The sequence below is a fragment of the Argentina silus genome, assembly GCF_951799395.1.
Source record: "Argentina silus genome assembly, chromosome: X".
Classification (NCBI taxonomy): domain Eukaryota; kingdom Metazoa; phylum Chordata; class Actinopteri; order Argentiniformes; family Argentinidae; genus Argentina; species Argentina silus.
The window spans coordinates 18,334,132-18,357,595 of NC_139653.1; the positions used below are offsets into that span (position 1 = coordinate 18,334,132).

At 38.5% G+C, this 23,464-nt stretch overlaps 1 protein-coding gene across 1 annotated transcript; it reads left to right on the plus strand.

The window, feature by feature from the left end:
• Nucleotides 1–4,949: 4,949 nt before the first annotated feature.
• On the plus strand, nucleotides 4,950–23,106 carry pik3ap1 (phosphoinositide-3-kinase adaptor protein 1). Its single transcript, XM_083695602.1, has 17 exons — nucleotides 4,950–5,339; nucleotides 6,307–6,729; nucleotides 7,032–7,270; nucleotides 8,450–8,594; nucleotides 9,397–9,539; nucleotides 9,720–9,852; nucleotides 10,152–10,348; nucleotides 15,133–15,319; nucleotides 15,410–15,481; nucleotides 15,693–15,944; nucleotides 16,064–16,126; nucleotides 16,632–16,822; nucleotides 17,067–17,139; nucleotides 17,325–17,492; nucleotides 17,898–17,962; nucleotides 20,022–20,122; nucleotides 21,212–23,106. The coding sequence occupies exons 2-17, from the start codon at nucleotides 6,309–6,311 to the stop codon at nucleotides 21,324–21,326; spliced, it is 2,565 nt and encodes an 854-aa protein (XP_083551728.1). The 5' UTR covers nucleotides 4,950–5,339; nucleotides 6,307–6,308; the 3' UTR covers nucleotides 21,327–23,106.
• Nucleotides 23,107–23,464: the final 358 nt, after the last annotated feature.

Sequence of the window (23,464 nt, forward strand, 5' to 3'; positions counted from 1 at the left end):
TAGCGATTCTTGAACTTGACTTATAAATGTCTCATGAGCTTAGTTCAATTGTCTTACCCCATCAGAACCCAAGATATATGCTTGTTTTACTCGATTATTTGTAAACAATAGCTTCAAAACATGGTTAAAACTATCATTTGTATCTGATGGATGGTCAGTCCTTGCATCCATAGATCCGTCTATGTATTTGAGAGTGGGTAAATTTCTCCAGCCCCACCCCTCAGCTGTTTACCATAAAGTGGCAGGGAGAATGCTTTGTTATTGTTTGAATCCCAGTTTTCTCCTTTAAAGTTATATACAATTAAGCATTGAAATATGAGATCCAACAGAAATAACCTACAACACCAACTGTATAGCATGGCATTGACTTTTGCAAATAATTCTAATCCATGCAGGCACATAGAGGAAACCTTAATAAATGCTTGTTGAAATGCATACTAAGCTGGTTTTAATCTTTTTTCCAGTATGTTTCTAATTTATCAAACACTCAATTAAGTAGGAGAAATTAGGCCACATATACTTCAGTCTCCAGTCCACAAGTTCAATGCCCTTAAGAATGAGCTGAGAAAGGAATTTAACTAAAGCCTCTGTAAATGTATATACAATCTCTGATTTAACCTTACACAGCATCTGTTGTGTAAATTGTGTGTTCTGCTGTTTGTATGAATTTATACAAATACAGGGTGAGATCCTGTTGACTTAGGTATTCACTATCAGACAGTAGTATGAAGAAATTATTTTGATATACATTAAGGAATGGACAAGTATGGAACAAAACACCTGATGCCAAAGGCAACTGAAGTGATCACCAGTGAGGTCCGCCTTGTATCCAAATCATGTGCTGACTTAGGCGTGCCAGAAATGTGATATGCATCACATTTGCACATATGCATCAAGCAACATTCTTGTGGGATTCCTTTCCTGGGATAACTAAAACATATTTTGCATTTTCACTGCAAACTTTTTATGCAAAATGAAACAATTATCTTCAGCTAGACACGCACCAGACCCAATATAGATAAATAAAGCAGTAATAATGTGTTGGACAGCATGATTACTTTAGACAAAGCTGACATCCAAATTGAACGTCTTATCATGTCCAAGTGATTTCAGCAGAGCAGAGACGGTAGATGAAAGCAAAATGATCTTTAAATAGTAGTTTAAGATGGTGGTTTGATAAGTTGCTCCACAACAGTTTTGATCAACCAAGCATGCATTCAGTATATTGCCTATTTAGATACTCAAGATTAGCCCTAACAGGTCCTTGTAATGGTTCATAAATTATATTTCCTCAGTGGTTATCTTTTTACAACTTAATTTTATTATCTATTTTACTGACTCTGCGGCTTCTCCAGAAAACCTGTTCAAAGTAGGAACTGTAAAAGAAGGGGACGAAAAAAAAGAAGGGGAGCTGTAAAAGAAGGCCTTTGACAGAAAGTAGGAGTATTGATTGTCATGGTCTTTAAGGGGAATTGCTTGTTTAATCTTGAGTAGACTATTCAAATCTGGTTTACTCTGCAAAATGACTACAACGATTTTACAGAAGGAGCAGGTTAGGAATGCCCTCATGAATCTTGACTTTCGGCCAATTGAAATACAACCCTTCAGAGGGACACTTATCTTTGTATGTCTCTGCCAATGACTACGTCAACCTCATGTCTAAAAGCCCATGAATTGGATTTGCTGTGGTCTCTTATGAGTATGCTTGTCAATAGGAAGTCTCAGTTGAGGAAAATGGCAATGCTATTTTCCTCTTTACTAGTCAATGCAATGCATGTTTAAATAATAATTGGAATCTTATCCTGCTGTTTGCTCATCATTTCCTGTGCGTAGTTATTCTAGACCTAAACTCCATTTAAGTTTTTAATAGCATTTTAGAATAGTTCCAACTCAGGTAAACAGAATCAGATTACCTTGATGGATTGAAAATGTATGTCTGACGGCAGTTTATTTGATTTATTTATTTAAAGGGACACTTCACCAATGTTAACCTCATATTCATTATCTCCATCACCATACCAGTGTCTACATATTTGAAAACGGTTCATTTCTATGTTCATGATTGATTTTTGATTATGATTTTTTTCTGAAACTAGAACATGTTTCCAGCCAGGAGGAATGCATTTGTGGCTGTTGTTCTTGGAAATCACTGAATTCCATTTTTTGTTTACTCCCAATGATATCATAGGGGATAATTTCCTTAAGACCTTTTCTCTATCTTTTTAAATACAAAACTCAGAAAATCAACATTTTCACATATGTAGACACTGGTATGGTACAATGAATATGGAGACAATGAATATGAGGCCTGCATAAGGTTGATATATGACTAACAATCTGACATAACATACTGTAGCAGTTTATGACAACATATTAACCTGTTATGACAGCATAGTCAACAGTAGATTCCCCTGTGTGTTCTAGTGTTGAAAGTTAGATGGGCTTTTCTCTGCGCGAAAAAAAAGTGAATATATTCTCACACTGCACAAAACCCCAATGTGCTTGGTCTAAAACCCCAATGTGCTTGGTCTAAAACCCCAATGTGCTTGGTCTAAAACTATTCTCTAAACGTTTTAGATTTCCTTCCATAAGCGGGTCATTGTCTTGGAGAACCTGCTTTCCACAAGTGCTCGCCAGCTGCTTACCAAATGAGGTTATAGTGTTTCCCTATCAACTGTAAATTTCAATAATTTGTTGGAGGGGCATCTCACTGTCACTTTTTATCATATTATCAATGACGACTCAATTTTCTTCGGCCACTCCAACTGGAGCGCTGACCCCGGCCCTATTACAGCTCTGTAATGAAGTGCAATGGAGAGGTAATAGGTCCACATTATACCAGATCAGGTAACATTATACTTATTTTCTTATCACAATGAGCCCTGCTGGTGACTCTCAATGAGAAACGAAACACAGCCCCTTTCTTATGCAGGCTATCATCCAAATAACATTTCAGCAACCACCCCATTCCTTTTTCAGTTTTCTATTTCAAGATTGCACTCCACATCCTTAGGTTGAAACTTTCCTCTCTTTTAGACCTAACTTAAACTGTCTTATTACTGATGCAGATATGTGTGATATATTTCCTAGGATGGGGTAGTACAGTAAGTGAGCTGGTAACATGATCGTCTGCCTGTAAGATGAGACACACAGTACAGCCCTAACATTTGCTAGTTTTGCTCCCATGGCTCTTTCCATGTCATGCTTTGCAATATTGTTGAATTTTGTCCTTGTTTAAGACAAATGTATAGCCATAGTCAGGCACCTCCTTTTTGAAAGATGTATCTTAGAGCAAAGGAAACATTGAAAATGGTTTGCAATAGTCTCTTGTAAAATGAGCATACTTTGCAAAGGAGTACACAGTCTAACATACTATTTACTGACTCTCTTCACACCAATTTGTCATGTTCTTGACAGCTGGATTCAGACCACTGAAAGCACCAATACTGAGCCAGCCTGTTTTCTGTGAGGCCATAGTGGTCTGTTTTTTTGTGGATAGAACAATAAAGCAGAGGGATATCTTGTCAAAAATAAAGATGTTTAAACAGTGAACGTTTGTGCTCTGAGAGATCCCCACTCTGAACTGAGTCTGGCTCTCTGGTAGGGTCAGAGCCATGTGCTGAAAATACACTGAGGAATAAAAGACAGGATATTTGATAACAAGGTTAAAATATAGGAGCAAAATATTATCTTATTAAACTCAGGCTGCATGGATTTGGTTTGAGCCACATAATAGACAGTGGTTTTGAGGGAGCCCAAACAAAAGGTAAAGGTACGGTCATGCTTATGGTAGCTAATGGCAGAGTTAAAAGAAATTAGGGGATTTTTTCCACAGGAAATTGTACTTAGAGACAGGTCATGGATCAACAGACTCTTCACAGGGAGTTTCAGAAGTCAGGGTTGAGGGTATATCAGGTCTGTTAAAAAGCCATCATATTTTGCAGGGAGGGAGATTAAAACAAAAACAAATATAATCAGTTATTAAAAGGAAAAAAGGTGCAGAGTGATTTCATAGGTGGATCACAAACTTATATCATAGTCAGATAGTCAATAAACTACTTTAAATATCCTCACAGCTTCACAGTTTTGTAATTGTATTGAAGAAACACCACATAAATGATACAGCTAGCATATTAGAATAGATTTCTATCATTGAAGGATATTTCTGAAAGTACTAGTGCGTATATCAGTGATGATATGCTGCCCTCTGGTGGTTTGAAGTACTATGGCCCTTTTGGACAGAGTACCAGAGAGATGTTTGTACTGGGCCTCAAGAAGTTAGGAATTACCAAATTTGAGCCACTTACTGTACAGCTAAATGTGGATGTGAATGCATAATGTATTTCACACAGTGGCATTTACTACATATGACGTCCATGTGAGGATGGTCATATGTATACAACTTGTGTACTGATGCTACTGTACAGTATGTCATAACTGTTTAACTTTTTGTTGAACCTTTTGAATAAATACTGAAGTCAGTTTTAGCAATTTAGCATTTTTGTGGTTTTGTCAAAATCTTCCTCTTATTATTGATCACTTTACCATACTATATTACTGTTATTGCATTTACAAATCAAATGTGGAATTGCTTTGGGAGCCTAAGAAGTCTATTACAGTATAACATGTTACTGTAAAGCCCATGTTCTTTCTCTGACATGTTTTTAATTTTTACTTTAATAAACACTCATGACTCACAGTACACAGCTTTTGGTGTCATTGTTAAGGAAGTGAAAAAAGGAACATTTGACAAAAGCAACCAACAGGTGTTGGTGTGTGTGTATGTGTGTGTGTGTGTGTGTGTGTGTGTGTGTGTGTGTGTGTGTGTGTGTGTGTGTGTGTGTGTGCACGCACGCACGCATGCGCAAGCATTTGTGGCTGTATCCGTGGCAAAGACAAGTGATAATTCCAGCCTTTGTTTGCTCTGTCATTATTTGCTTGGCTTCTGATTTGTTTTATTTTGTTGTTGTTAGAAACCATTACATGTGCAAGGACAGATGATAGATGATACAACATTGAGGCACTCATGTATTCATGTATTTCACAGATGAATTGCATTCTCTTCTCTTTGGGACATTTCTCATTGCTGCAACTGTTTCAGGAAGTGACGCTGAGCCACCCTACATCAGGAAACTAACTGTTACTATTAATATTTCAGAACAGGGGGTTAGTTGGTGAAAGTTGCAAATACTGAGCCTACGTGTAATTTGAGTGGATGAAGTAGAAGGGCTGAACTCCAAAAAGAGCCATGTGTTAGAGCAAATGTGTTGTCATGGAGTGAGTTGATGCAACCATAAACTTCACAATCTTGGAAGGAGTTGTCTTATCTTCAGAATCAGGTGAGAAGTGTGTCTATCTTAAATTTATTTATTTTGTACAAACACTAAGTGCAACTTTAAAGCAAACCTAAAGCAATATTTTATACACAATCACTGCACAAACATAGTGTAGTTGAAGGTTCTCAATTGTCTATTTATTTCAGAAAAGGTTTTCATTGAAAAACTTTAAATATGATATATCCCTAAAACTGTAGTTTCATTTAATGGCCATTGATAGATTTTGTTTCGAAACAAGGAAGTATGTCTTGTACTCTTCCTGTAAATATGGTTGAACTGCTGTTTATTGCTGACTTGTTTTACATTTCAATTTGTTTGGAGGGGTCCAAATCAAAAGTTGCGTTATCTCTATTGTTATGATTGAAGCACATTTAAGACTGAAGTAAATTATGCTGGCTCAGCATTGATGGCAAGCCTATCTAACTTTCAACACTAAGAACACTGCTGTTAGCTATGATAAAGGTGCATGTACTGCGTCCTTTACTGTTAGGCTGTACAGGTTTGGGCTTCACTTGACAGTACTGCAAGCACAGTAATGAGTTAAAACAAATTACTATAACCAATGTTGACTCTGTGCAATGTTTGTTCAGCTCCTTATTGACTGCACTCTGTTGACATCTCAAACTCGCCTATTCATTCTTTAACCACAGTCACCTTGAAACAGCATAACTCTGGTTGTGTTAGACATCTGGCATTTTGTAGTTTTGTGTACAACTTTTAGCATAATTACCTTTGTACCTTGACTTCTCTGAAAAAGATGAAAAGATAGAAAGTATATCTTAAGATATCACATTTTAAATATGGTTTACTGATCTATAATAACTTCATTTTCATTGTGTCAGAATAAACCTTTCCTCACTGAACTGAATGCCAGATTTGATTGAATTCAGTTATAAGTTATAGTTGTTAGTAACCAATAGATACTGTATGATGGTAGATCACACAGTCATTAACATTCTCTGTCTTCCAGCAATGTCAGAATTCCACTCCAAGTGTGAGCTGTTGATTGTCCATACTACTGAGGCTCAAGAATGGGCCACGTACCTGCAGAGGATCTTGAAATCGTCAAGGAAGTTTCCTAAGAGATCCATTGTATTGCATGCAGTTGACATGGCTGATTATCATCAAAGTGATTTGACAAATTTCCATAAAAGTAAATGCATTCTGCTGCTGCTGACCGCTGCATTCCTGGACATCCTAAAAAACCCAGACGTGCTAGGAACATTTCAGAGAGTTCTTCACTCGCCACACAGAGTGGTGACGCTGTTGTGTGGAGTGTCAGAGGACGATGTATCCACTGATTACTTTGAGCATTGGCAGAGCTGGAGAAAACTCTATGCAGAAGATGAACCTTCTCTGTACATCTCCACCATTCTACAGTCCATGGCTGACGGTATCTCAGTGCCTTCTTTATGAATTACATCCATGCTGTTTCTCTTTCTTACAATGTAGGACAAATGTAGCCAGATTCTCAGAAGAGTCACAGTTTGCTTCAGACTTCAAAGTTTGTTTGTCTGTCTAAACATAAGAGCAGGTTGCCACTATTGCTTTATTATTTATCATCAACAATTGATTAAAAATGTGTGCACACTTATAGAGATTGCTTTGGGAGATTAACATATCCCGTAGTTGTACCTTTACAGGCCACACTATACTGTACGTAGTTTGTTTAATTTTATTTTTTACCTTTAATAGGCAGAACAGAGGAGGCTGAAAATGAGACCAATGCTGAGGTAAAAACTGAGCATGAGGTCACTCCAGTCACTGTGGTTGAAAATCCCAAAGCTGAGGGTACAGAAGAAGAGTCACAGAGACAAACAAAGAGTATCCAGGGGAGCAGTGATGATGTGAGCTCAGAGACTCTCCCCAGCCAGGCTATTAGCCCAACGCATCCCGCCTGCCTCACTGTTCAACCAAACCGAGTCCTATGTGGGGTAAGAATAGCTTTACATGAAGGCAGGCAGCATCACAGGGGTATTTTATAGATAAGAATCCCTCCCTGAAGTTTACAACATATCGCACAGCGTGGGAACACTAAGGTGTACTAGTTAAGACATAAAGCTACTCTATGTTCCACACTCATTCTGTGATCAAGACGCCGCGTCAGCACCAGTTTTTCCTCCAGCGGCTGATGAAATTCAGCATGGACCCCCCAGATCCTCACAAACTTTTGCAGATGCACCACAGAGAGTATCCTGGCCGGCTGTATCACTACCTGGTACAGTAGCTGCATTGCCCTCGACCGTAAGGCTCTACAGAAGTTGGTGAAAACGGCCCAGTCCATCACAGGCTGTGAGCTCCCAGCCATTTAGGACATTTACTCCGGGAGGTGCAAGAGGAAGGCTGGGAAGTTCATCAGGGGCATCTGCCACCCCAGCCACGCCTTGTTCTCTCTCCTTCCATCCAGGAAGTGGTACCGGTGTATCCAGACCCGCACCAACAGGTTCTGAAGCAGTTTCTACCCACAGGCCACCCATCCGTCGTCATTCTACAAAGACATTGCACATTGCTGCGCAACCATTTCCACTCACACGCACTCACACTTACTCATTGTGCGTGTTGTTGCTATCTTGCTATCCCAGCTGCTCTCTGGGACACTTAACACTTTATGCTATTGCCATTGTTTTGCGATGAGGAAACAATAATAATAGCAAAACAATGGCATTATTATGACATTGCACGGCAAATTGATATTGTTTGATTGTTGCATTGTTGAGGAGTTGCTTACCCTAAAGCATTTCATTACATGGTATCCTGTGTATTGTGTAAATGACCATTACAATTGTATTTGATATGATTATGTTAGGAATGCTGTCAAGAAGATATCATTGTGTTGTGATAATCAATAATGGGCCACTTCATCATGTCAGGGAGAATTTGTCTGCAAAGTGTTTGTGCAAAACACTGTGTTGAACAGAGAAAGCGAGAGAGCAATGATGAGAAAGTGTAACATACCTTCAAATCAGGAAAATTATCAAATCAGATCAGGACATTTATCTAAAAACTGTAGGCGTTTTCTGGGCAAACAGTTACCATTGTAAGATTGTATTTGTTTCTCATCTGACATTTATTTATTTTTCATAGTATTTGTGATGTCTCTCTGTGTTTTACAGGACCAGGTGACTATCTTCATCATTCTTACGAATAAACTGGAAAATCAGTTGAAAATGGAGGTGGAGTTTTCGTCTGAAGATTCGGCTATGAAACGGGTCCCAGGGACTTATGAGAATGAATACACCATTAGTGTTAATTCACCTGGCAAGTATCTGCAGAGGCTTTGAACCACAGACTAAAAGAGGACCGTGTAGGCTGCATGTTACCTTGTCTTCTGTTTCACTTTCATTCTACTGGTTGTTATTATGAATATTTATTTATATTTTACATTAACGTTGTGAATAACAGCAAACACACTGTAGATATACATATAGGTGGGCTCCTTTTATAGGACTAGATCTTGCTGTTAAATCAACCTTCATGCCAGTGATTATGGTGATATCATCTACCAAAAAGCAGCAGCCACCACTCTTAAACCCTTGGATGCCATTTATCATAGAACCCTTCTTTTTATCACAGTTTTAATACCCATCATTCATCCTTTACCAAAAGGTTGGCTGGACCTTTTTAAAGTTCCGTAGATCGCACCATTACTCTTTTTTGTGTACAAAGACCTACTGCATAAACTCCCGGCTTACCTCACCTCATTTTTAGGTATAAGTACATAAGTTACCAAACTCGTTCTCAGGGTTGGTTAACTCTAGAGGTTCCTCAGTCTCCACCGAATTGGGCAAATCCGCTTTTAGTTTTGGTGCACCTCACTGCTAGAACAGAGTACATTACAGTTGGTTGTTCTGGTGCCACTCAGGCAATTAAAAAAATGTTTTATCGAAATATGTGATTGTTTTTCCTGATTGTGTAAAATGTGTTTTAAAATGTTGTATTTTTGTAATTGTAGTAAATAATGTGCATGCAAGGCTCCCTCGTAAAAGAGACCATGGTCTCGAAGGGACTCCCTGTGAAAATAAAAGTTAAATTAATATATATATATGCCTCTCTCTCTCAGATATGCCAGCAGGAGTGGTGTCACTCACTTTGTTTGGTGACGATTCATCAGTCTGTTTGAAACCTGTAACATACTACACAGCCATTGGAGAAATCAGCAATTTTCTTGAAAAAGCAACTGCTCCCATGGATTTCATGTGTCAGGTGAGAGAGTTGATCCCCTATTATTGAGCAAAAATACAATGTTGAAATGTCAAATTCTGTTTCCAACTAAAACTTTTATAATCTAATCTGTGAATGTGTTGTCTCATAGAGACCACAGACTCAAAACACATGCATGCAAATCTCTTTTCCGTCAACAATGTGTTTTCTATTAATTTCCAGGCATTCAATATTACATCCAATGCAACAGGGTCATTAGACAATTTGCTGACTGACTCATTAAAATGCAGGATGCCTGCAAGTGGGCTTAAACTGTTTGGAATCAGACAAATTGAGGAAAACAATATGTCAGCATGTAAGTGCTTTAAATTTTCACCCAAAAATTACACAACAATGAATGTTTGTATCTCCAAACTGATATGCTGACATTTCACACAGTAAGGCAAAACATTGACATGTTGATACAGTAATACAAATATTGTAATTTACTCATGATTGTGAATGCATGAAAAGAAAATTCAACAGAAGTTTGGGAAGATTTAATCGTTTGTTGTTCAGATGTAACCAATTTGGATTAATAGATTCAAACACCTGCATTGTGCTCTAAACTTCTAAAGCATCCAAATATGATGGAGACTGTTTTTTTCAAATCAGATCAGAGAAATGAGGAGCTTCCCACTCTGCTTCACTTTGCTGCAAAGTACGGTCTGAAGAAGCTGACTACCGTTCTGCTACAGTGTCCAGGTGCCCTGCAGGCCTATAGTGTGATGAATAAGTATGGAGATTACCCAAATACTCTGGCAGAAAGGAGTGGCTTCTCTGACCTGAGACAGTTCATGGATGACTTTGTTGTGAGTTAATTCATTACCGTTAGTATTTCCTAGTTCAGTTGATGTTGTAATTCTCTCAATGAAATTTGCTTACACAGTGGTTAATTGCAAACTGCTTACAAAATCCCCACAGAGTATTCAACTCTGACTATTAATTCACACCCATTGTGAATCCATTAATCTTTGATGAGTAGTCTTGATATTTGAGTGCAATAACAAGTTGCTTACTGTTTTATCTATTACTGTGATCTTGTATCTCCTATCGTGACCACATGTGACACCATAACTTGCATGCGTGCCTAACAACTCCCCCTACCCGTGACAATATTGACGATAAATCACGGCCTCTCTGGCATTATTCTAGTAATACAATCACTATACGAGAAGAGTGATGCCTTTGAAATTACTGGAGGCTTCAAATAATTCCCCAAATTCCTTCCTGATTTAGCCAATATTGATTTTTTGTTGGACTAAGATATGTAAGTGGGCTAAAAAGACTTCAGACAGGGAAAAATTGAGAACGAAACTAGACAATTTCAGCCCCAAAACGTCATGGCTACTCTCAAGTAAAACAATAAAACTACCACATACTTGGGAAATCTCTCTCTTGAATTGTTTTAGCCACATAACTTTTAGTATAGCTAAGAAGTTTCGTGGTTGAAACTGCAGTATCTATTCAGTTCGAAAGCTAGCAATATTTGTTAGACTGGCTACTTGCTCCATAGGTTTGCATGAAGGAACTATTTGAGAAGCGTTAGCCAATAGAAAATGTACCCCTTCATTGGTGCCACTATTTTAATATACCACTCTGCAATCACTCTGAACAAATGTACTACAGCGTATGAATATTATCACAGGTGATTTAACCTTGACAACCGAGTTGCCGAGGGTCATTTACCTCCACGAAGTTGATTATTTTCCTATAACCGCACAGCTCTGAGTTGATTATCTCGCGTGTACAACAGCAAGCAGCAATTTTCCCCAGGCTCTGACGCAGGTTGACATAAAGTGTTGTCAACTTTGTTCTTAGGGCAGAAATAATTGGATTGGTTTCTAAAAAGTCAGTGGGCGGAGTTTAACAGATGCACAACTTTTGAAAACATGGCAGAGGTTTTAACTGAGATTATTATTATTTTTTAAATAATTATTGTGTCAGACATGTAACAATATCATAAAATACAACTGCTCTCCTGACTTGAAACAAAGTAAAATGTAGCACGCTAGCAGTGACATGCTAATCATAGCAAGTTAGCTAGCTAAGCTTTTAGCAACCTCTTAGTTGAATAAGCTATATAAAGAAGAAAGAACGGCTATGGACAGTTATGCTGCTTGCAACGTGAAATGCTAAGCTCAATAGAGCTATCTAGCTAGCTATGTCTCAAATATACCAGTAAGTGAGCTCCCACTGACTTTATCAAAACATTTAGTTGAATAAGCTATATAAATGTAAACAATTGGAATGACTGTTGCTTCCCTACAAGCAGAAACGCAAAATGCTAAGGTAAATGTAGCTTACCTGAGCATAGAGCTACTTCCTTGAATTATAATATAGAAACAACTAGTAAATTAGGTCAAAAATATGCTAATAGGTCAGCTCCCACTTACTTTATCAAAACATTTTGTTGAATAAGCTATATAAACTTAAACATTGGAACAAACTGTTTATACAGCAGGCAGTCATTTTAGTTTGGGTCAAGATCACTTGAGGGCAATGTCAAGCACAATAGATCATGTTTAAAAAAAGTATGAACTACCCTCTGGGCAGCCATTGGAATTCACTGTTTAAATGCTTCCCCAGGGGCAGTAATGTTAGTTTGGGTTAAGATCACTTGGTTCCCTAAGGGCAAATTTCAAGGACAAAAGGTAATACAAAATAGTATTTACTGCCCTCGGAGCAGCCATGGAATTATCTAAATTCTATCCTATGGCAATCTTGCACTAAACTCATTTACTGGCATATTTGAGACCTTATTAAGAAGGAGATAAAGTGCCCTTCATAAGTGTTGGAGGATAAGAGGAAGCATATTGTCTTCTTTTAGCTCTAGACTCCTACAGTTTGGATTTGAAATCAAACAATTACTATGGGGTCAAAGTAGATATTCTCAGCTTTAATTCACTGCATTTTTTTTTCAGATTTGGCTCACCATTTCGAAAGTACAACATTTTTTAAACATACTTCCCCTATTTCAGGGCTCCAAAAGTATTGAAAAAAAATCATATAATGTTCAAATAAAGTACTCATGTTTAGTATTTGGTCGACAATCCTTGCATGCAATAACTGCCTGAAGTGGGCGACCCATATACCCACTAGACGCTGGGTATCTTCTCTGGTGATGCTCTGCCAAGCCTGCACTGCAGCCTCCTTCAGTTGTTGTTTGTTTTGAGGTATTTTTGCCTAACATCTTATCATCAGGAAATGAACCTCATAATGGTTTCATTTCAAATCCAAACTATAAAGTATAGAGCTAAAAGAAAACAAAATGCCCTTTCCAATACTTATGAAGAGCATTGTATCTGCTTTGCTAGTTAGTTCAGTTTAGCCTAGCATGTTTTGTTGCTGCCTCAGGGGCAGCATAATAGCAATCCCAAGTAGCTAAGAGGTTGCTTAGTTATCTAGTTTGCTATGATTAGCTTAGTATGTCACTGCTAGGTTGCTACATTTTACTCTTTGCTTCAAGGACCTTATGAGGCTACAAGATGCCGCCGGGAATGGCTGCAATCCGATCAGCTCTTGCTCAACTTTGCCATTTTCTTACTATTTTGCTACTTATTATTGCCTTTTGTGTGCTGCACGTTGCTGCTCTTATTTCCTATGACCAACAAGCTCTTCTGGACATAAGATCCATTTGTACTTACCACAACTTTGACCTACCTTAACCAGCTGTCAGCTGTCTTCACTGACATATTCAATCTGTCCCTGTCCCAGTCTGTAATACCCACCTGTTTCAAAACTACCATTATCATCCCAGTCCCCAAGAAGAACAAGGTATCCTGCTTTAACGACTACCGCTCTGTTGCACTCACCCCAATCATCATGAAGTGCTTCAAGAAGCTGGTTAAGTCTCACATCAACTCATCATTACCTGTCACTCTGGACCCTCTCCAGCTTGTATACGCCCCAATAGAGGGTAGGCAGCATCACCTCATCCACTCTGACTCTCAACACAGGGGCTCCCCAGGGCTGTGTGCTCAGCCCCCTACTGTAATCCTTGTTCACTCACGACTGCGTGGCCACAAGTTCACTGATGACACCAGTGTGGTTGGCTTGTTCACCAAAAACGACGAGTCAGCCTACAGGGATGAGGTTAGAGTCCTGGCAGACTGGTGCCAGGACAACAACCTCTCCCTGAACATCAGCGAAACCAAGGAGCTGATTGTGGACTTCAGGAGGAAGAAGGGGGGGGGACCATGCCCCCAACCACATTGGCGGGGCTTCAGTGGTGAGAGTCAGCAGCTTCAACTTCCTTGGTGTCCACACCACCGAGGACTTAACATGGTCACACCACACCCACGCTATGATCAAGACGGCGCGCCAGTGCCTGTTTTTGGTTAGGACCCCCAGATCCTTACAAACTTTTACAGATGCACCACAAAGAGTATCCTAACCGGCTGTATCACCGCCTGGTACGGCAGCTGCACCGCCCTCGAACGTAAGGCTCTTCAGAGGGTGGTGAAAACGGCTCAGTACATCACAGGCTGCAAGCTACCAGCCATTCAGGACCTCTACTCTGAGAGGTGCAAGAGGAAGGCTGGGAAGATCATCAGGGACCCCAGCCACGCCCTGCTCTCTCCTGCTTTCTGGCAAAAGGTATCGGAGCATCCAGACCCGGACCAACAGGCTACGGAACAGTTTCTACCCACAGGCCATAAGACTGCTCAACTAACCAGCCCCCCCCCACCCTAACTCAAGCTTTTTAATTACAACTGTATGCGATATAAGTGACAAATAACATTTGATTTGATCAGATTTGATTTCAAGGTGGAGGACCAGTTGTATATTAGAGATATTGTTACATTTCTGACTACTGTAGCACAATAATTAATTAAAAACATAAAAATGCTTCCCCATAAAAAAACATTAAAAACTCACAAGATTCTCATTTCAAACCTGCACCATGTTTTCAAAAGTTGTGCATCTGTTAAACTCCGTCTATTGATCAGATTATTTCTGCCCTTATAACAAAGTTGACTATTCTGTCAACCTGCGGTTCGGACACTGACTGCCCATTAGCCAACAAACCAAAAGCGGAGATACACTAACTAGCTAGTTAGCTAATCAACTGTGCTGTACAACATACAGTGCCCTGCATTAGTAATGATTGATGATTGAATTAAATAGATTTTGGCAAGCCTATGGTTTTGGCTATGTTTGATTTTCAGCCTAATAATGGCTTCCTTGATTTTCTTTGACAGCTTTTTGATCCTCATGTTGACAAACATCAATAGCAGACTCCAAAGGCAAATGCAAAGCCTAGAATCAATACTAAAGATTGACAGCTCTCTTATTCCTGCACAAATAATGTGACAGAACACACCTGACTAACCAGAAACTCCTGCCAAGCCAATTGTCCCATTACTTTTGGTGCCCTGAAATAGGGGAACTATGTATAAAAAGTGTTGTCATTTCTTGTGTGTGTTTGTATGTACACAATGTATGTACACAAATACCCTCAAATAAGCTGAGAATCTCTACTTTAAAAACATAGTAATTCTAACTATTCTAAAATAAAATAATCAACACCCTCTCGACCAATCGCAACTATGCTTACTGTATGTCTCTCTTGTGGTGAAAACCAACTCTATAGGAGACAGCCGACATGCTTAAGTCTCACATTATAGAATCCATCATCACAGAAGAAGATGAGGAGGTGTATGAGTCCATGTCCAACTCTTCTCGAGATATCATCATGAAGTACTCCCTAAACCCGGGGTGCAAAGAAGACATCTATGAGTCAATGATAGGGTTAAACCCTGACTGCATGGAAGATCTATGTATGTGTGACAAATTATCTTAAGTTCTCATTTTCTATGTTTGATGATATTGATGATGATGATGACGATTCAATATTTTCTTTCCCTCAGATGAGGACATGGATAGGGCAGTAGGAGAGTCTGTAACTCCAGAGGAAGCAATGCTTCGAAAGTTTTTCCAAGGTATAAACTGACCCACAATTATGCACTAACTATCTGCCCTCTGATATACTATAAGTATCATCTTCCTGGGCTTGTTGACCTGCACATAATAACGTATTGTATGAGATATTCAGTATTGGTGTAATTCATAACTGAAATGCAAAAAAAAAAGCTTATGCATTTAAAACACCACCATATATTTTAAACAATGTAACTATTATTTGTTTTTAAGGGAAACCTGACCTTGGTTTGGCCCAAGAAGAGGGGCATGCAAATACTGAAGACTTGGGAGAAGAGGAGGAAGCCCAAGAGATGATTGAGGAGGAGGAGGACCCTTACAACCTGTGTGTTCCTGACCAAATTTATGACACGGTGGACGAGAATGCGAGCTATATCCCAGACATCTTTAACCGTCCGCCAGCCCCCATTCCAAGACCTGTAAAGGCTGATGAGCCTGAAGAGGCCAAGACCTACATCTCAAGGGGTATAAGGCATATCTGTTTTACCTAAACATATGCTCTCCAGAGGTATTAGCTTGTGCACAATTCACCAAACCATTTTGCTCTTGGTACAGAAGAATGACATATGATTTTGGATTGACAGTGTTTTCAGGAAAAGAAGAATCAAATCCACAGAGCAATCTCAGAGAAGCAGCACCATTCACAGGTATGTTAAGATTTGTGTTTTAACATTTTGAAACATAAACATCTATGGAACACAGCTCAAGTTGTTGGTTAGTTGTAAGGTCTCATTAAAGCTTAATTAAGATATCATTTGTGTGTTAAAGGTCAGGAAAAAGTGCTTTCTAAAATGGAGTGTCCTACCGACACTCAGTTTTTATATAAACATATTGTTACTGCCAGGGGTGTTCTAGGGGAGTGGACTCACAGTTGTTCGCCTTTTTGTCTCTGGTGGCTGCCTTTTCGAATCTGTGCATACAGAAACACAACAGCTAATGACACTGAAAGTCCATTTCGGGGTGTTATATTATTATTAGGGAGGATGTTTTGTTTTTTTAAACTTCCAACTGAATTTTGCCGCGGTGGCCAGAGGCAGATTTCCAAGAAATTTACACCATGCTCCTTTAATACAGTACAATACTGTATAGTACAAATCACTGCTGCTCCTCTCACTAATTGTCTATGAAATCCTAATGTCTGAAAACCTACAGCAAAACCTATCATAGCCTCCAGCTCTGTCCACGACCCCTATGCTGGGATGAAGACCCCGGGGCAGAGGCAACTCATAGCCCTGCAGGAGAGGGTGAAGGTGGGGGATCTGAGTGTTGACGATGCTGTCCAAGAATTCAAGACCTGGAAGTTTGACCAGGAGAGGAGATCTCACTCACTACGTTTTCAGCAGGTATGTAGTTGCATATCTTGCCACAAAACAAGGCACAGACAGTTTCATGGGCCCCAGTCCTGGCTTTAAAGGGTCCTGAACAGACCCTGTAACCTCTCAGTAGCTGTAATCCGTGTTAATATACAGTACTGAAGTGTTTAAGTACGTTACAAGTACTGAGGTAGAGTATAAATACTGTAAGGTTGAGTGAAACCTACTAACCTCCATATAGAGAGAAAAATCTTGTGTTGATCATTTATTACAGGAAAATTTGAAGAAATTACGAGACAGTATTACCAGACGTCATAAAGAGAAAGAGAAGATTGGAAATGTGACGGGTAGGAGCAATTTTGCAACTGGCCTAACTAAGCCCACTATTCTGTATTTTCATAATTTTCATCAAAGAGAATGTTGGAAATCAAACATAAGAATGTTTACAGTGAAACACTGAATTGATAACAGAGTTGGAACATATGATATTGAGTGAGTGGCTTATTGTTGTTATGGATATGACCTCTCTAAGATCTGGAGATAACTGCCCCAATCCAGAGGAACCTCCAATGGGGCAGCAACATGACTGTGGAGTGTTCTGTCTATGAGCCCGCCCCTCGGATTCTGGCCCCACCCCCTCCAATGAACTGCCCCATTCAGAGAGGCACCTGGCAGACAGGGAGCACATCCAGCACATCCAGTGAGTCAAAACTTGCAAACTACGATGTGGTGTATTTGATCAACTGTGATTGAATTTGTAGATTTCAAGGGGTTTTGATGTTGGAAATATTACAGGAGATTCATGCGCTCTGTTTATGGTTGGCCTGTACTGCATGGATCATCATGATTCATTATCAGTATCAGAACAAAGATAGTGCTTTCAAAAGCTTTGATATTAGGTGTGTTCCGATTAGGTTTGGAGAGTTAAATCTGAAAGAGTTCAGTTGTTATTCTGACTAGTTATAATTATTTCCATAATACCTTCAGTACAGTACAGTCATTGCCTTCTAAATTCTCTCTTCAACCTACCGTACCACAAGCTCATGCCTCTTCTAGAAACTGTTCTAATTCTAGAGCTCTCAATTTTATTGTTACTTTTTCTCAGGCAGTGGGAGTAACAGACTCAGCACACACAGTACCACAAGCTACAGCAGTGGGACGGAGCCTGAGGTAAGAAATCGTTCTTCCTCTTTATGATCTCTTCAGACAGCAGTTCACACAAAACGTATTTTGGTATACTACAGTATACTGATAAAGTCAGTTAATGTTTCAATGTATGTTTATTAAAAGAGAGAAGGATTACGCTTTATAGTACATACATAGTATTTGCTGGAGAGAACATTCACTATAAACTCACCACAAAGAGATACAAAATATTTCAAAACTAAATAACGACTGCATTTGAACGACACAGGTCCTTTGCTAGTTTCAAGGTCATGTAAGTAATTCATTCACTGGATAAAAACATGAACATGATTGACAGATTAATTGTTTTAGTTAGAAGTAGTTGGCATTGAGCAAGGGGAAGGAGAAGGGAGGATACACTATTCAGAATTGTCATTGCAATTCCCATTGCAGTGAAAAGAGGGCGCAATCCTGCATATGGTGCCTTTACCATTACTTATTATTCTGTGTCTTCCACCTTTTTAGTGCACTTGCTAAGTCCAACTATCGTTCTTTCTCATACTTTTACTTTCTACCCGCTGCTCCTCCTACAACTTTGAAGCTCTTCACACCAATCCAGCTTCATAACGTGCAGAGAGGTCTAACTTGCATTACTATGACTTTTGGTTTTTGATACTTATTCATCTTTTTTAACTATTGAGCTTTTTGTAACTTAAAAACTCATTAGTTAGCATGGTGTTAAAAACAAAACATGGAAAACCGGAACATAGCAACTTACAGGAGGGTTAATTAGGTGGGCTTGCTTCAGCAAGTCCAACTATTGTTCTTCGACATACTTATTAGAGGGGCTTGCTTCAGCAAGTCCAACTATTGTTCTTCGCCACTTTTAAGCTATTCACACCATACCTATTATATACCTATGACACTTTTTAAACATTACAACTTGAAAGTGCAGTTTTTAACATGGAGGTCTATGGAAACCAAAAGATGGACCACTGCCGATCTTCCACCTTTTTAAGCTATTAACACCATTTCAACTGTAAAATGTGCCAAAAACTCCATATATCTAACCTTCTATCTTTCTAACCTTCTATCTATCTAACCTTTAAATACCTAGCATCATCCTTTCTTCCTTTCACCAGTCACTACTGCTTCACTACAGTATAACCCACACCGTTTAACCTCTTAATTGTTTTGATCTTTCTATACCTCCCCTCTCTCATCTATCCATCCTCTCTTTCATTTATCCATTCATCCATCCATCCATCCAATCAACCAACCAACCTAACCAACCTATCTCACTTTCTTTCAACTGCCCAGAAAATCATCATCAATCCTGATAAAAGCTTCCTGATACCCATTAAACCTTTAAAACTATGAAGCTTTTTGTAACTCCAAAAACTCTCCAGTTAACCAACCAACTCTACCACTCTCAACTACTCAACCAACCAACTCAACCAACCAACTCAGACCCCTTCACTTTTTCCACATTTTGTTGTGTTATAGACTCAATTTAAAATTGATTAAATTAAAAGACTTTGCCATCAATCCACACACAATACTCCAGAATGCAAACAAAGCGAAAACACATTTTTTGGAATTTCAGTACATTTATTAAAATTGAAATACAGAATTACCTCATGTACATAAGTATTCAGACCCTTTGCTATGACACTCTTAAAGTTAGCTAAAATGCAAAAATGTCATCAACAAATCACTCAATAAGTTGAATTGAGTCCATTTTAATGCAAGGATAATAGCTTTAAGCATTTAGGTTGCGTTAACATCGGTTTCTATGAGGACCATTGGTTTCCTATGATAAACTTTAAAATGCATCTCTTTCATGTTTTAAGTTTGACACCTCAATCCAACTTTAAAATGTGTACACTGACCCCACTTAAATAACTTATATACAGACTTTTGATACTATGTTGATACTATATATCTATATACCTCCCTTTATTTTGACTACCAAATCTATTTATCTATAGACCAAACCATCTTTTAACTTGATCAACTACCAAAATAAGGCCACAAAGGTTTTTCAGGAACTTCCTGTTCTAGTTTCATATTTTCTACTTTTCTACTTAAAATCTATTTAAAGGACACAATAGACGTCATCCCTCCTCCGCCACGACCCCTGCGACCTGCTGAGACTGCACCACTCCTTCCTCCGCCCAGAATACCTCCACGACTACCAGACAGGTGAGCCCACTCTTGATCAAAGAAGCCATGACATATTTTCCTGTATCCACATCACAGCAACTTGCTGCAATTTGATTACATAATGTACAGCGGTACATTAAAAGAGGTAACAAATAATAATCTGTAACATCAGTGTGGCAATACAGGGATCTGTCAGAGACAGCCTAGTCCAAAGACTCTGTGAGCTACAGTATTATAGCATTGTGACCATGTGAGCACAGCATCTGAGAGGTCTATCATGCAAATCAATAGTTTCAGTTGAGAAACAACGCAGTGACTCTATAAGAAACAACGCAGTGAGTACTCTATAAGAAGTGGTAAACAACGCAGTGAGTACTCTATAAGAAGTGGTAAACAACGCAGTGAGTACTCTATAAGAAGTGGTAAACAAGGCAGTGACAGTGACTCTATAAGAAGTGGTAAAAGTGTGATGAAGGGAAATGATCAAAAGGAAACATTTGCCCACCACTGACTGTGCTGTTAGGAAGGAAGTGTGAAGATATTTAAGATCAACATGTTTTGTGTGATCTAACATAAATACGTGTCAAAGTAAAGTAGAGAGATTATTAGGTATGTTTGTATTACTAATATAGAGCTTTTCCTGTTTTGTTTAATATCCAAAGTATTTCTTTAAAGGTAATTATGTTTGTGGGCCATAGCAGTAATTGGCTTTTCAGCCTTTTCAGAATCTATTTCATAAGAAGAGAATCATGAGCTCTTCAACATCTGTGTTTTACATTTTACATCTCTAATAAAATCATGTAGATAATCTGAGTAACATGCATCATAAAATGCCAACCACGAACTAACCCCAATAATTGCATCAAAACCACCCATGGTTTTCCTCCTACGGTAGATAAGATTCTTCAGCAGCTGAATTTATAGATCACTAACCGAATTTGAGATCTGCATCAATATAAACCTCTTAAAACATGTATCTGAAATACAAAGTAATTCAAGATTATAAACTGCATAGTGCAATGGTCTCGCATGAACACATTAAATACTTTCTGATCACAATATATCTTGAGTTGACTGCACTGACCTGAACATGTTGTAATGAAACAGAGTATCTTTGATATCTTTTAGGGTTCCAGAGAGTGTTCTGCAAGAGCGTTACATATCTTGCCCCTCTCGAGCACTTCCTCAAAGACCAGGTCATAGGACCGATTCTCCACCCCCCATACCCCGTCGAACACGCTGATTAACACATCTCTGCCTTGGCATTATTCTGAATGTTTTATCTTATACCTAATATGTCAGTGTTAATATGACAATTATCATGTATTAGGGTTTGAGATAAGTTTTGAAAATAGTATGTGCTACGTATAGAACATATTTTAGAGGGCTAATGGCAGGTGTATAAAATGTTTAATTAGCAGACACTGTTGCACTCTACATGATGATGTAATAATAGCATGCATTAGAGGTACAAAGGATTCTCAACAAAGAGATCCAGCAAGGACTGTATTTGTTTATGAAGTCTGTGCATGCTTATTGCAGTTTTTTCTTCATATAAAACTAAATTGTCAATATGTTACAAATGAAAAATTGATTTGTTTAATGTTTTGCATTTATGTACAATATAATCTACCAAATTAATGTGTTAATTCAATGTATGGGTGGTTATGGATTCTACCTGAATTTATTACAAGACCCAACTCTACTGTAGATTTCTTTTTCTTGAGCTAAGCAAGCGAGCCCAATCTTTGGTTCAAAGCAATGCCATTGTAAGCCAGAGGATGTGGATCTTTTCAAGTCCAATTATTTTAAAGGTACACTGGTTCTCAATAAAACATTATGCAGGTTTTGGACCAAAATTATTAGTACAGAGGATACTGAATGGTCTTTTCTCCAACCCAGGTTAGAACCAAGGGGTCTTTGAGCATGAACAGGAATAGAGCACCTTAACTCAGGTAACAAGGTGGCTAGCCCAGCCGTGCTTTCCTGTTACTTCAATACTCGTTTGATTCTATCGTTGGTTTGTTTATGTCTGTTTTTGTCTCATTTCAATTAAGCAACTTCAATTAGTGCCATCTATTGGCAAACATTTCATTGCATACTTATTTGCTTTGCAATGTGAACTTCAGTCAGTTGGTGGTGCTCTATACATGTTATATACTATACACATTCAACTTACTGTACTTTCTTATTTCACTTCAGTTTTCAGGCAGTGGTGGACTAAGATTGTCCAATTGGAGAGATTATAGATTAGATGAATCATGATATATTATATTGTTTGATTCTTGGATGTTTATTTCAGTGCAAACTTCTGCAGTTTACTTGCATAAAACCATCATTTGTTTAAGTGTCTTTCTCACTGTGAGCTCCACTGGCATGTGTCCAATACAGATGAAATAGCCACTTACAGGTGTAGTGCATTACCCCACTTTTTTGGTGCCAGTCAGATCATGTGTTTATGATTTTCCTCTCAAAATTATTAATGGAATTCGGTACTATGAGCAGAAGCCCTTTATAATGTATTGCTATCAACTCATCACATTGTAATATTTCATATGCAATATATTGAAAAAATATATTTATTTAGTTTTTTTCTGTAAAAATATAATGGTGATGTGCTGTGGGTGGCGATTAAAAAAAGAAAGTGTCAATCTGTTTTATTGTTCTAATCATTAGGACAGAAATAGTGAGGCAATTTTACTGAGTAAGCCACAGCCCATCAAAATGCTGTTTCCATTGTTGTGTAGTAAAAGGTAGACAAGTGGAAAAATCTGTGGAGTCGTCGTTGAAATTCATCAAGATTTGTAGCACAGTGCTCGTCATGAAAGATGGTCAACTGTTGTGTTTGTGGTGCTTGAACTCTAATCTATCTAGACACATAGTCCACAGACGTTTCGTGCATGGGTGAGATTAAGTGCAGGTTCAGGAGACAGGACTTCACTGCATCCCATCTAACCCAAAAATGTTCACTGATAGTGACTATTTACTAAATATTTTTGTGAAACTAAATAAACATGCAATATCAACTACATTTTTCAGTGGTCTTAGTTTGTTTTTTACCTCTCCAGTTGATTAGCAATAGCTCCTGTCAGAGCAGCTTTGGTACAGCTGGCTAGCTGACTTGCATCTGCTGAAACTAGCTGGCCAGAAGTTACTTTACCAGGAAATATTATGATTGAAAGGTATGATAATTATTGTGTTATAGTTACCTAGCAAGCCAGAAAGCTAACTACATGGAGCTGTGTGTTTGAATGCAGAGAGCCTGTAATCTATTGCTCTTCGTTTGCTGTCTTGATAAAGATCTTGGCAATAAGTAAGGATGTGCCATGTTTAGCTGAGACTGTCTGTTTATGAAACAAACAGTGTGTATTGTGTCCCTTG

Bases quoted from the DNA above. Each gene is read 5' to 3' on its own strand.
- pik3ap1 (XM_083695602.1), top strand. From the start codon at position 6,309: ATGTCAGAATTCCACTCCAAGTGTGAGCTGTTGATTGTCCATACTACT. The intron at 9,540-9,719 runs GTGAGAGAGTTG...ATTAATTTCCAG, and splicing joins CCATGGATTTCATGTGTCAG to GCATTCAATATTACATCCAA. The intron at 16,823-17,066 runs GTATGTAGTTGC...CATTTATTACAG, and splicing joins ACTCACTACGTTTTCAGCAG to GAAAATTTGAAGAAATTACG.